This window comes from Hemitrygon akajei, chromosome 12, assembly GCF_048418815.1.
Source record: "Hemitrygon akajei chromosome 12, sHemAka1.3, whole genome shotgun sequence".
Lineage (NCBI taxonomy): Eukaryota > Metazoa > Chordata > Chondrichthyes > Myliobatiformes > Dasyatidae > Hemitrygon > Hemitrygon akajei.
Window position 1 is genome coordinate 13,475,976 of NC_133135.1, and position 13,133 is coordinate 13,489,108.

General features: G+C 41.6%; 1 protein-coding gene across 3 annotated transcripts in view; it reads left to right on the forward strand.

Moving 5' to 3' along the window:
* pigk (phosphatidylinositol glycan anchor biosynthesis, class K) overlaps nucleotides 1-13,133 on the forward strand; it is a 158,584-nt gene that overhangs the window by 23,794 nt on the left and 121,657 nt on the right. For all 3 annotated transcript variants that reach the window (XM_073062589.1, XM_073062591.1, XM_073062590.1), the window contains exons 4-8: nucleotides 139-274; nucleotides 3,555-3,666; nucleotides 10,162-10,258; nucleotides 11,690-11,807; nucleotides 12,931-13,041. In XM_073062589.1, coding sequence (XP_072918690.1) covers nucleotides 139-274; nucleotides 3,555-3,666; nucleotides 10,162-10,258; nucleotides 11,690-11,807; nucleotides 12,931-13,041 — 574 coding nt within the window. The remainder of the gene's footprint in view (nucleotides 1-138; nucleotides 275-3,554; nucleotides 3,667-10,161; nucleotides 10,259-11,689; nucleotides 11,808-12,930; nucleotides 13,042-13,133) is intronic.

The window sequence follows — 13,133 nt, forward strand, 5'->3', positions numbered from 1 at the left end:
CCACATCATATGACATGGCACATAATGATAATGAAGATGTACAATGGTGGAATGTATATACTGGAGGTGGATTTTGCTCCTATATTTCAAACTATCAGCTGCATACTGAATCTAGTTGCTAACTTGTTTCTCTTTCAGTCACATTGTACTGATGCTCGCCGATGACATGGCATGTAACCCAAGAAACCCAAAACCTGCCACTATCTTCAGCCACAGGAACATGGAGCTGAATGTATATGGAGAGAGTGTGGAGGTTGACTACCGAGGATATGAGGTTAGATTCCTTATTGTACGGTGATGCTGTGTACGGAGTGAAAGTTGCTGGTGTTCCTCATCTAATGAGGGCAAAAGCCCATAAGAAATGGGAGCAGAATTAGGTAATTTGGCTGACTGATTCTGCTCCGCCATTCCATCATGGCTGATCCAATTTTCCTCTCAACCCCGATCTCCTGTTTTCTTCCTGTATCCCTTCATGCCCTGACCAATCAATAATCTGCCTTAAATATACATAAAGTGTTGACCTCCACAGCTGCATGTGGTAAAGAATTACACAGATTCAATACTCTGGCTAAAGAAATTCCTCCCCACCTCTGTTCTAAAAGGATGCCTGTCTATTCTGAGGCTGTGTCCTCTGGTCTTAGATTCTTCCACCATAGGAAACATTCCCTCCACATTCACTCTATCAAGGTCTTTCACTATTTGATAGATTTCAATGAGGTCACCCCTCATTCTTCTGAATTCTAGTGAATACAGGCCCAGAGCCATTGATGCTCTTCATTTGACAAACTGTTCAATCTTGGAATCATTTTTGTGAACTGCCTTTGAACCTTCTCCAGTTTCAGCACATCTTTTCTAAGATAAGGGACCCAAAACTGCTCACAATACTCCAACAAGTGAGGCTTCACCAGTGCTTTATAAAGTCTCAACATTACATTCTTGCTTTTATATTTTAGTCTTCTTGAAATGAAGCTAACATTGCATTTGCCTTCCTCACCACAGACTCAACCTGCAAATTAACCTTTAGGGAATCCTGCACAAGGACTCCCAAGTCTTTCTGTGCCTCAGTTTTTTGTATTTTCTCGCCATTTAGAAAATAGTCAACCCTCTCATTTCTTCTACCATATACTTCCCGACACTGCATTCCATCTGCCACTTCTTTGCCCATTCTCCTAAGTCCTTCTGGATTCTCTCTACTTCCTCAAAACTACCTACCTCTCCACCAGTCTTCATATTGTTTGCAAACTTTGCAACAAAGCCATCAATTCCATCATCCAAATCAATAACATATAACGTAAAATGAATTAGTCCTATACAGACCCCTGTGGAGCACCACTTATCACTGGTAGCTAATCAAAAAAGGCTCCCGCTCTTTACTTCCTGCCATTCAGCCAATGCCTTATCCATGCTAGGATCTTTCCTGTAATACCACGGGGTCATAGCTTGTTAAGCAGCCTCATGTGTGGCACCTTGTCAAGGGTCGTCTGAAAATCCAAGTACACAACATCAACTGATTCTCCTTTGTCTAACCTTGTTATTTCTTCAAAGAATTGGAACAGATTTATCAGGCAAGATATTCCCTTGAGGAAAACATGCTGACTATGGCCTGTTTTATCATGTGCCTAATAATAGTGGGAGGAATTGAACCTGGGTCGCCTGCACTGTGAAGTATTGTGCTAACCACTATATATTATGCCACCTCTTTAGAACACAGAAAGTGATTGAACTTGAGGGTGCCAAGGTAGCATAGAGGTTAGTATGGCACTATTATAGCTCGGGGTGTGGAAGTTAGGAGTTCAATTCTGGCGCTGTCTGTAAGGAGTTTGTACATTCTCCCTGAGACCGCGTGGGTATCCTCTGGATGCTCCACTTTCCTTCCGCAGCGCAAAGATGTACTGGTTAGTTGGTTAATTGATCATTATAAATTGTCCTGTGATTAGGCTAGAGTTAAATAGACAGGTTGCTGGGTGGTCTGGCTCTTTGGACAGGAAAGGCCTGTTCTGTGCTGTATCTCTAAATAAATAAATAAACATAGAATAATACAGCACAGTGCAGGCTCTTCGGCCCACAAACTTGTGTCGACCTTTTAACCTATACTAAGATCAATTTAATTCTTCCCTGCTGCATTTTTCCATTATTTAGGTGCCCATCTAAGAGTTCCTTGAATGCCCCTAATGTATCTGCTTTTACCACCAACTCTGGCAGGGTGTTCCACACTCCATGTTTTAAAAAAAACACCTACTGCTGATATCACCTCTATATTTTCCTCCAATCATCTTAAAATTGTTTCCTCTCGTATTAGCTTTGGGGGCTTGCTGTGAAATAATTTGAGTGAATTTTCAGAATTTATTCCTCCGTGAGTTCTTGCTGGGCTGAATTCACTTTCTACAAAAGAATAGGACCTGTTAATGATATAGTTGTTAGAGGGAACTCTTGGACTAATTTTAATTGCCTCAGAAGATCAGAGAGGTATTCATCGGAATTGACTCCATCCATTCCCAAATTGGCCCGAGTTTTGAAAACTGAAATTTAATTAGACCCAGGTGGTTTCTTGACATGGGAGAGGATGTGCACTTCCTTTAATTACTGAATATTGAGAGGCCAAAGTAGAGTGGATGTTGAGAGGGTGTGGGGGAATCTAGAATCAGAGGGCACCATCTCGGGATAGAGATGAGGAGAAGGTTCGTTAGCAAATGGGTGGTGAATCGATGGCACAAGGGGACACTCTGTACTCGTCACTGTTTGTGTTGAGTATTGTGTTTGGGGTTCAGTGGTTCTAGGCAGTTGAAACACCAAGGTGGTTTAGGAAAATCCTTCAAGAATGGAACTCTACCACAATTATCCCATCTGCCCATAATTATCTCCAGATCCAACTATGTCGTCCACTCTTAATTCCCTCCTCATTTCTATGAATCCTCACTAAATGGATATAAAGACCAAACAATCCCTACATCCTGTAAGCAACACTGAAATGATCAGAGGACTCGATTTCTGAAGTGTTGGCTGAAAGTACATGAGCAATTATTACCCTCAACCATCAGGATCCTGAATCAGTGGGGATTACTTCCCTCAACACTGCACTGAACTGTTCCCACACACAGCCAATGAACTCACTTTCAAGGACCCTTCATCTCATGTTCTCAAAATTGATTGCTTGTTTATTTATTTAATTATTATTATTTTGTTTATTTTTCTTTTTTGTATTTGCAGAATTTGTTGTCTTCTGCACATTGTCCATCTTGTATTCAGTTTTTCATTGATTCTATTGTTTCATTGAATTTACTGGGAATGCCTGTGAGAAAATTTATCTCAGGGCTGCGTATGGTGATATATATGTGGTAATAAATTTACTTCGAACGAGGTTCTGCAGATGCTGGAAATCCAGAGCAGCACACACAAAATGCTGGAGGAACTCAGCAGGTCAGGCAGCATCTACGGAGAGGAATAAAAAGTCAATGTTTTGGGTTGAGACCCCTCATCGGTGTTGGTTGAATGGAGGGTGTTGACCTGGATACTGTGGAAAACGTTGTCTTCAATTACTTGTGCTTTATTCTCAGGTTACCGTTGAAAACTTTTTGCGGGTGTTAACAGGACGTCTGCCTCCCAGTACTCCCCGATCCAAGCGTTTGCTTTCAGATGACAGAAGCAACATTCTCATCTACATGACTGGTAGGTGTGATGATGGTGGTGGAATACAAACACCACCCAGGCTGAGCTAGTAGCAAGAAAACAAAATGAAGTGTTGGCATTCATTTTCAGATAACTAGAATATAAAATCAAGGATGTAGTGCTGAGGCTTTCTAAAGCATTTGCCAGATCGCATTTAGAGTATTATGAGCAGTTTTGGGCCCCTTATGATGAAAGTATGTGCTGGCATTGGAGAGGGTCCAGAGGAGGTTCATGAGAATGACCCCAAGAATGAAAGCGTTTAAGCGTATGAAGAGGATTTGATGGTCATGGGCTTGTACTTTTTGGAGTTTAGAAGAATGAGGAGGGATCTCATTGAAACCTATTGAATATTGAAAGGTCTAGATAGTATTGTTTCCGATGTTGGGGAAGTCCAGAACGAGGGGTCACAGTTTAAGGATAAAGGGGAAGCCTTTTAGGACCAAGATGAGGAAAAACTTCTTCACACAGAGAGTGGTGAATCTGTGGAATTCTCTGCCACAGGAAACAGTTGAGGCCGGTTCATTGGCTATATTTAAGAGGAAGTTAGATATGGCCCTTGTGGCTAAAGGGATCAGGGGGTATGGAGAGAAAGCAGGTACAGGGTTCTGAGTTGGATGATCAGCCATGATCATACTGAATGGCGGTGCAGGCTCGAAGGGCTAAATGGCCTACTCCTGCACCTATTTTCTATGTTTCTATGGGTATGGAGAGAATGTTTGCTGTAATAGAGAGCCTAGAGGGACCAGCTCATAATAGAAGGATGTCTCTTTAGAACAGAGATGAGAAGGAATTTCCTTAGCCAGAGGATGGTGAATCTGTAGAATTCATTGGTACAGTTGGCTGTGGAGGCCAAGTCATTAGATATATTTAAATTGGAGATTGATGGGTTCTTGATTTTTAAGGATGTTAAGTGGTTATGGAGAGTAGGAAGGAGGATGAGGTTGAGAGGGAAAATATGTAAACCAGCTATGATCAAATGGTGGAACAGGCCTCATTCTGTTCCTATATCTTATAGTCTTAACTCAGATCCAGGGTTTGTCAGTTTAGTTGCTGGTTTCAGGACACTCTTCTTTCAAGACTTGTAAACAGCTGCTATACTTGTATGTGCAGCAAACTTAATAGGACTCATTAACTGACCTCGCTCAATGACGACCACAGAATTTTAATGATGATTACAATAAGCCTTTTGCATATTTTTTCAGGCAAGGCCTGTGAATTACATAAATGTATCTCTGCAAAATGTCAGTAGAATGAGTGAAGGCATTTTAAGTCATACTGCTTTGAGAATAAAATGAGAATTTAGGACTTCCCCATTTGAAAACTTTAAGTCCAGAGACTTTGAACACAAATTCTAGGCTGTCTACTTTCGTATAATACTGAAGGTACTGTTTATTGACTGAGGAGAGGTCACTTTATGTTCGGTGAATATTTAACAAGAGAGGGTGGCACCCTAATGTAGAGGTTAGTGAAACGCTTTACAGTGCCAGCTGTAGGATTGGGATTCTTGAGCATTATGCAGAAAATGCTGGAGGAATTTGGCAGGTCAGGCAGTGTCTACAGAAGAAAATTAAAGCTTTCAGCAGTATTGATTGAAGTTCATTCCTCTCTGTAGATGCTGCCCGACCTGCTTAGTTCCTCCAGCATTTTGCGAGTGTTGAGCAGTGCAGGAATATCATCACCTAGCACAGGGGTCGGCAACCTTTACCACTGAAAGAGCCATTTGGACCCGTTTCCCACAGAAAAGAAAACACTGGGAGCCACAAAAGCTGTTTGACATTTAAAATGAAATAACACTGCGTACAATGTTTTTTTTTGCCTTTATGCTATGTATAAACAAACTATAATGTGTTGCATTTATGAAATCGATGAACTCCTGCAGAGAAAACGAAATTACATTTCTGCATGCAACAAAAACATTTTGAACTCCGAAAAAAAGACGTTGGGTTGAAGGTTACTTTTAAGTAAAATACTCAATGTCTATTTGAGTCCTTCTTGTATTTATGAAAAACGCCGAACATAAATTGTCCGCCAGCAGCAAACCAAAAATAACGTCAGCCAGCTGTCAACCTGAAAAATAAAAGGACTATTTCACTGAACAATGAAAAAATATGAATATATGTAAAATAATAGGCAATTAAAATATTTATCATACTTGGTTAATGGGATTTCTGCTCCTGGACCTCAGCGCACAGCGTCTGCACATCGGGGCTGTATGACGTCACCTTCATCTTTACACAGGATCGCAAACTGTCATCTGTGAGGCGTGCGCGATGTTTGTTTTTAATAAAGTTCATGTTGGAGAACACCTGCTCACATACATATGTGGATCCAAAGATCGACAGGACTCCAAGCGCATACTTTTTAATGTTTACATAAATGTCAGGGATAGCATTCCATGTTTCGAACACAAGTTTGTCCGGTTTGGGGAGGTTTTCAATATCACTCCATTTGTGATTCTGAGCAAGAACGGCCTTCTGACGGGCAACATATTCAAGGTCTGCTGTCAAGCGTCTAAACTTGGACACCCATATGTCTTTGTCGGCTATGTCGGCCAGTTCCATCTCAAGATCAGGTTGACTCACACCTGCCAATGCAGTCGTATTCAGTAGGGATGGATCGATGCTTAGGGGAGTGACCGGGAAGGATAATGTGTTTTTTTTTCCTCTCTGAACTCACAGAAGCGTTTCCCAAACGATATTTGCATTGCAATGATTGCAGAATGTAAATACTCTGAATTTATCATGTCGTGAGCTTGTTTGAACTCTCTCAAATTGGGGAAGTGAGACAATGTGCCTTTCTATAAATCTCTGGCAAGCACTGTCAACTTGCGCTCGAATGCCAAAACATCCTCCAAAATGTGCAGGGCTGTGCGTCCTTTCCCCTGAAGAGCTGTGTTCAGCGTGTTCAGGTGCGCTGTCATGTCTACCATGAAGTGTAGCTTTTCCAGCCACTCCAGCTGTTCCAGCTCAGGAAAGGTGAGCCCTTTGCTGACCAGGAAAGTTTTCACTTCTTCCAGACACGCGACAAAGCGTTTCAGCACCTCCCCTCTGGACAGCCACCGGACTTTGTTTTGCAGCAGGAGATCAGAATATGCGCTTTCCAGCTCGTCCAGTAACAAACGGAATTGACGGTGATTTAAACTTTTTGCCATTATTTTATTGACCATCTGAATGACAACATCCATTACTTCTGTGCATTCCGAAGGAAATGTTTGAGCGCACAGTGCCTCTTGGTGCAAGATGCAATGAAATGTCAGCAGCTTTCTGTCCAGCGACTTCTGCAGTAAAGCCACAAAACCCTTGTGCGTTCCTGTCATACTTGGTGCCACTGTATGTGCCACAGTAGCTACTGACACCAGGTGGGTGGTCTTTATTCCTTTGGCTCTTAAACAATTCAAGACAGCCTCACAGATGTCCTCCCCCCGTGTTTGGCCTTTTAGAGGTATCAACTCAATCATTTCTTCCTGTGGCCCGGCAGAGTTTACATACCGGCAGAACAGCGCTATTTGTTCAATATCACCTTTGTCTTTAGACTCGTCACAGGCAATCGAGTAGGCCACAGCTGAATTGATGTCTTTAATTTGCTGTCTTGTGATGTCTTCTGCCATTTTTATGGTTCTGTCTTTGACAGTCTTTGCAGAGAGGGGCATATCCCTGATTTTCTGCACAATTTCACTCTTGTTTTTAAAGTCCATGAATAGATGTTCTGAAATCTTAATGAAAGATTCTTTTATATATTCACCATCTGTAAACTGCTTCCCGTGCCTGACTATTTCCTGAGCGGCAACAAAACTAGCATATGTAGTTGATTTTCCAGACTTCATCCACTTCTTGAAATGGTTTTTGCTCAGATCAACCTTCCGCATCAGTTCCGAAACGGCTTTTTTTCTCTCATCTCCATCCGGATATTTTTGAGCAAAGGCTGCGTGTTTATTCTGGAAATGTCTTGCGACATTTGACTTTTTGTTGTTTGCTAGTTTCTCATTGCATATTAAGCATACCGGTAAACCAGTCTCGTCAGCAGTGAAAGCAAATGAATCTGCCCACGTATCATTAAACGTTCTGTTTTCTTCAGTCAGTTTTCTTTTTTTAGAATTCTCCATAGTTAGCCTACCTTGGATCGAAAAATTAAAGAAATCGCACGCTGGCGGGTGTCAGGCATTGGCAGTGGTGACGTATATTAATAGAGACCAAAAACACGTTTTATTTAGATTGTACAAGATCACCATAATCTTCAAATTTAGAATTACATTTCAAAAACTAACAAACTAACATAAAATACATTTTAATTAAATACTCATCATTTATTTTCCAAAGCCACAGGGAGCCGCAGCACAGAGATGAAAGAGCCGCGGGTTGCCGACCTATGACCTAGCAATACTACTAAATTGTGACCCGTTTGTGACTTAGCAGTATTTTTCATTGTCACTGTTTGAATGGCACGGTGGCATAATAGTGTAATGCTTTACAGCGCAAGCTGTAAGACCAGGTATCAACTCTCAGCACAGTAAGGAGTTGGTTATTCTCCCTGTGACTGTTTATGTTTCCTCTGAGTGCTCTGGTTTCCTCGCACGTTCCAGAGACGTACAGGTTGGGACTCATAGTGTGGGCATGCTTTGTTGGCTCTGAAAGCATGAAACACTTGTGAGCTGTCTCCAGCACATTCTAGGCACAAAGGGCACATTTCACAGTATGTTTCGATGTTTTTCTCTCAGAAACAGAATTGAGTTTAATATCACCAGCATATGTCATGAAATTTGTTAACTTTGCGGCAGTTTTGATATACATGTGACAAATAAAGCTAATTTTTATCTTTTAAGAGCCTATGACACTATTTAGAACATGAATCACAATGTCTGCCTGAAGCCCTGGCCAATAATTATCCTGCAGACAGATTACTGATATTATAACATGTATCTTGTAAGTCTTCAAATTAGCTGTATCTAAATTGGCTCCTTTGTTTCCTACTTGACAAAGAGTCAACCATTGCATCCTAGCTGTCTAGGTACGCAAGCCTGGGTAGTACAAATGGAGAGCAAGTTGTTGCCCATGAAAGCTCCCCCCTCTCCACACATCTGAAGAACCTAAAGGAATTGGAGAGACTGAGACAGCAGCGTTGCAGGAGTTGCCAGTCAGCATTGAACTCGACATAGAGCTGCCTTAGGGACGCCAGCTCTGGATTTTCTCTCCGGGTTTCCTCTCAAAACCTTCCCCATGAGTGGGTATAGGCATAAGCTAGTGGAGCTTCACGATAAGAGTCTTCCTTCTCCTAAATTAGCTGTCAACCACGGCTGATGAGTCCCATCTGCCCGAAGGGACTGGTATTAAGTTGCCTGTAACCTGCCTTTGCCCCTTCTCCTGTCAGTAGAAACAGTTCTGCTGGGCTTAGTAGCTAAGCCACACATGAAGGCCAGGAGCTGGACTTGGGTGTCAAAAGCTATTTAAGACACACAGCATTGGGAGCATTTAATGGGTAGTGGGAGCTTGTCCCCATTACCACCTGCAGCTGTATCAATGATGACTGCAATTCAATAAGTACCTCTGTGGTTGTAAAGTGTTTTGAAATATTCTAAACAGAGGTATGGAAATGCAAGCCTTTTATAACGTTGTTCATCTGCTCAAACTAATGGGTCAGGGATCTGCAGTTGATGTGAAAAACCTTTTGAAATGTCCTTAAGTGGTACCTGATTGGACTCAGCTAAATGTGCCAAAGTGTGTGTGTGTGTGTTTTTTTTATAAAATGTTTTGATAAATACTTAGGATGGATAGGGTTGTTCCATGCCAATCTGACTCAGTACTTTGTCCAAGTCTAAATGATTTGTTTAGTATTATCAAGTCAGCCTCTGTTCTCGATCAGTTACAGTGCTTATGCAGGTCTTTTCATTAAGCCCCTTTGAAAATGCCCCTAGGTTGGGTAGGTCAATGGTTGAGTTACACTTTTGAACTTGAGCACACCTCCAGTATCTGGGATATCAAAAACACAATATACATACAAGGCAACACACGCAAAATGCTGGAGGAACTCAGCACACCAGATAGCTCCTATAGAAAAGAGTGAACAGTTGACTTTTCAGACTGAGACCCGTCATCAGTCCTGAAACAATAATTATCTCAACAGTTACTTCCTAAATTACGAACTTTTTATGTACTACCCATTCATATGTCGAGTGTTTGACCATAATGGTGTAGGAGTGGAATTGGGTCATTTAGCCTATCAAGTCTGCCCCAGCAATCCATCATGGCTAACCCCATTTTCATGCCTTCTCCCTGTAACCTTTAACACCCTTGCTACTCTCTGTTTACAAGACCAGCAGGATGGATTTGCGGCTGCTGTGGGGCTGCGGTCGTCCTCTGCTGCCAGGGAACTTGGATCACATCTGCATTTCTGACTTGTGAACTGTTTGCGTTATGAACAAAACAGAACCTTGCCCTAACGTGGGGAGGACTGATACTAACAAAACAATCTTTTCATGCAGAATTTTCATTTTGTTTGAAGGACATGGTGGCAATGGATTCCTAAAATTCCAGGATTCTGAAGAAATTACAAATGTGGAGTTGGGAGATGCATTTGAACAGATGTGGCAGAAGAGAAGGTAAAAGATTGGGAGTACTTCTTAATGAACAAGATACTGTAACCTGGGGTTTATTTAATTTGGTTTCCCAGTGGTTGAATGGCACTGGTTATCCACAGTGTCAGACTACATTTAGAGTATTGGGTACAGTTTTGGGTCCTATCTCTAAGGAAGGAAGTGCTGACAGTGGAGAGGGTCCAGAGGAGGTTTAAGAGAATAATCCTGCGAGTGAAAAGGTTAATATATTTGTTGCTCTGGGTCTGACTTGTGGGAGTCTGGAGTTCAGAAGAATGGAAGGGATCTCATTGAAACTTACTGAATATTGAAAGGATTAAATAGAGTGGACATGGGGAGAATGTTTCCTATAGTGGGAGAGTCTTGGACCAAAGAACAAAGCCTCAGAATAAAAGGATGTCCTCACTATTTTTGCAATACATTTATTTTCTATATTTTCATATTGTAATTTATAGTATATTTTATGTATTGTGCTGTACTGCTTCAAAACAAATTTCACGACGTGTCAAATGATAGTAAACCTGATTCTGATGTCCCTTTAGAACAGAGATGAGGAGAACTTTCTGTAGCCAGAGGGTGGTGAATCTGTGGACATATAAATCAGTCATGAGGGAATGGTGGAGCAGACTTGTAGTGTCATAGAGTCATACAAAACTACAGCACAGAAACAGTCTGTGCCAAACCATTTAAGCTGTCTAGTCCCATTGACCTGCACCCTGACCATAACCCTCCATACTGTTCCCATCCATGTATCTATCCAAGTGTCTCTTGAATGTTGAAATTGAAATCGCATCCGCCACTTGCGTTGGTAGGTTGCTCACTCTGCATGAAAAGTTTCCCCTCATATTCCCTTAAAGATTTCACCTTTTACCCTTAACCCATGACATTTAGTTATAGTCTCACCCAGCCTCAGTGCAAAAACCTGCTTGTGTTTACACAATTACTTGATGGGCCAAATGGCCCAATTCTTCTCCTATATCTTATGGTCCTAAGTAATCCTTTTCAGGTGTGTGAAATGAGACACTTCTCCACCAGGAGGTCAGAGGTACTGAGATGTCTGCGGCACTACACATTTCTTCTGACCTCTGTCCAAGAGTTGAGTACTTTTGGGCTGTTGAGTCCAGGCTTCCGGGTGGATGTGGAGTAACCTGCTGATCTATTGTGGTTTGTTGGAGCTCACCACGTGTTAATTTCGCTGCTGCGTTTCCCATCCAGTACTGTGAACATGCTTCTGAAGCTGTAAAGTGCTTGGGGACATCTTGAGGTCATGCAGGATGCTATAAATGTATGCATCTTCATCACTGGAAGAGCTGCCAGCTGTTTTCTTTTCTGCTCTAATGGTCTGGGAACTAGGGGAGCCTGCGGAGGTTTTTAGCTGTGTGAATTGAAGCAAGGCATCAGCTTTGCAGTGAGACTGATGAATATTTGTTTCTCCAGGTACCACGAATTGCTTTTCATTATTGACACTTGCCAGGGGGCCTCCATGTATGAAAAATTGTATTCGCCCAACATTATGGCTCTAGCCAGCAGCCAGGTTGGTGAAGACTCTCTTTCGGTAAGTTTTCAGCTCAGTTAATTATATGATTGATGATAACAGGGATAAAAACAGAGAAAGAAAGAAAAAAAAAGCAAGGATTTATAGAGTGAAAAGAATGTTTCTATTTATTACCATCATAGAATCCTAGTGCACAGGAGGAGGTTTTTTTAAAAAGATGAGATTAGCTTTATTTGTCACCAGTACAATCAAAACATATGTTGAAATGTGTTATTTTGCATGACCAACAATGCAGTCCGAGGATTGTACTTGGGGTAGCCTGCATGCGTAACCACGCTTCCAGTGCCAACCTGGCATGCCCACGGAACACTAAATCAAATCATAACTCTACATCTTTGGAATGTGGGAAGAGATCCATGTGGTCATGGGGAGAACTTATTAACTCCACACAGACAGCACTGGAACTTGAACCCTGATTGATGATTGCTGAATGTGTTTACCGCTATGCTTTGCCCTATTCTATTCCAGTTATTCAAGCATTCCATTCAAGCTATTCTGCCACAGTTGGCTCCATGAAGTGATGTTTTGCTTAATCCTATACTACAGCTTTTGTCCATAATGAGTTTAAGTTCATTAGTCTTATGTAGTTATGGAGTTATATAGCATGGAAACTGCCCTTTAGCCCACCAAGATAGCTATCCAAGTTAGCCCATGGTTCAACTTTTCTAATAAAATCAGATGCCACCACCTTTTCAGAAGTTGTTTTTGCATTTTTTAAGGTTTCAATTTGGTCAGACGGTGCAAAAAATTGGAATTCATTGCTACAGGTGGAGGCCTAGTCATTAGGTATATTCCAGGCAGAGGTTGATAAATAAGGGCACCACCACTTTTGGGGAGAAGGCAGGAGAATGGGTTTGAGAGGGAAAATAAATCAGCCATGATAGAAAGGCAAGGTTGGCTTGATGGGCCAAATGGCCTAATTCTGCTCCTATGTATTATGGTCTTATAGGATCATTTATAGCTGATTCCAGCTGTTTCCATTAAGAGAGTCTGGTGATTTCATCAGTTGTATTCAGTAGAGAACAGCTTGGGGTGAGACTAAGATGATTAATTCTGTCATACTGATAGAAAACTTGCATCTTTCTATTATAGATTCCTTAACGTTGTATCTGTCTTTAAATAGCACCAGCCTGATCTTGCCATTGGGGTCCACCTGATGGACAGGTATACATACTACCTCCTTGAGTTTCTGGAAGATATTCGCCCAGCCAGCCAGAACAGCATGATTGATTTGGTAAGCAGCTTTAACGTTGGGGAACTTGGTTGGGTTTTGCCTTTGAAGATATTGGTTATCATTTAGTTGATTGCATGTTTGTTGGTTTTGTT